This window comes from Microtus ochrogaster, unplaced genomic scaffold, assembly GCF_000317375.1.
Source record: "Microtus ochrogaster isolate Prairie Vole_2 unplaced genomic scaffold, MicOch1.0 UNK7, whole genome shotgun sequence".
NCBI classification, from domain to species: domain Eukaryota; kingdom Metazoa; phylum Chordata; class Mammalia; order Rodentia; family Cricetidae; genus Microtus; species Microtus ochrogaster.
Window position 1 is genome coordinate 6356849 of NW_004949105.1, and position 635 is coordinate 6357483.

The following is a 635-nucleotide window of genomic DNA, read 5'->3' on the forward strand; positions in this document are numbered from 1 at the left end:
ATCAGGAGTCTTCGAGCTGATGCCTAACCTCTCTGGTTCTTGAAGATCTGGGGACTGAGACAGACACGGTACCGGCAGAGGAACAAAGTAGAGATGCTCTCAGTTGTAGTAGACTCCATCAGCCTCTTCTCAAGAGCAGACAAGTGCAGTCCTACACACCAGGAAAAGGAACCCAGATCTCTTCCTGGTGGTGATGTCACAGGTCCCGGACATTCTACGTATCCAAGAGATCAAGCCTCCTCCTTCTGCTGGAGGAAGTATGGCAGCGAACAGAAGAGCGAGGGCTTTCTTTTCTGTCTTCTTGCTGTGCTGCTGGCAAGACGTGCAGCCCTGGCCGAACAGAGAGTTTTCAGGTAGAGTCCCCAGGAGACAGGCAGATAGAAAACCATAGGCATGAATGGGCAGGTAATGGTTTACGTCTCTGCTGCTGTTGAAAGGGTCCCTTCTGAACTCCAGGTGTTGAATTGATGACAAAGCTGAGCTCTCCCTGGTAACTCTCCCTAGTGACCTCATTAAGGTTTCTGTCCGAAAGGTCTTAGGAGCACTTGCCTGGTTTGCCCTGCCACTGCCTGCCATGAACATGTAGCCGTGGATCACTGTTCTGGAGTCTGGTATTGGCAAAATAGAGAGAGAGA

The 635-nt window shown here is 50.9% G+C and overlaps 1 protein-coding gene across 1 annotated transcript in view; it reads left to right on the top strand.

Moving 5' to 3' along the window:
• Positions 1-230: 230 nt before the first annotated feature.
• Positions 231-635, top strand: part of LOC101999650 (sperm acrosome-associated protein 7-like) — a 14054-nt gene continuing 13649 nt past the window's right edge. The window contains exon 1 of the mRNA XM_005366290.3: positions 231-353. Coding sequence (XP_005366347.1) covers positions 260-353 — 94 coding nt within the window. The 5' untranslated portion in view covers positions 231-259. The remainder of the gene's footprint in view (positions 354-635) is intronic.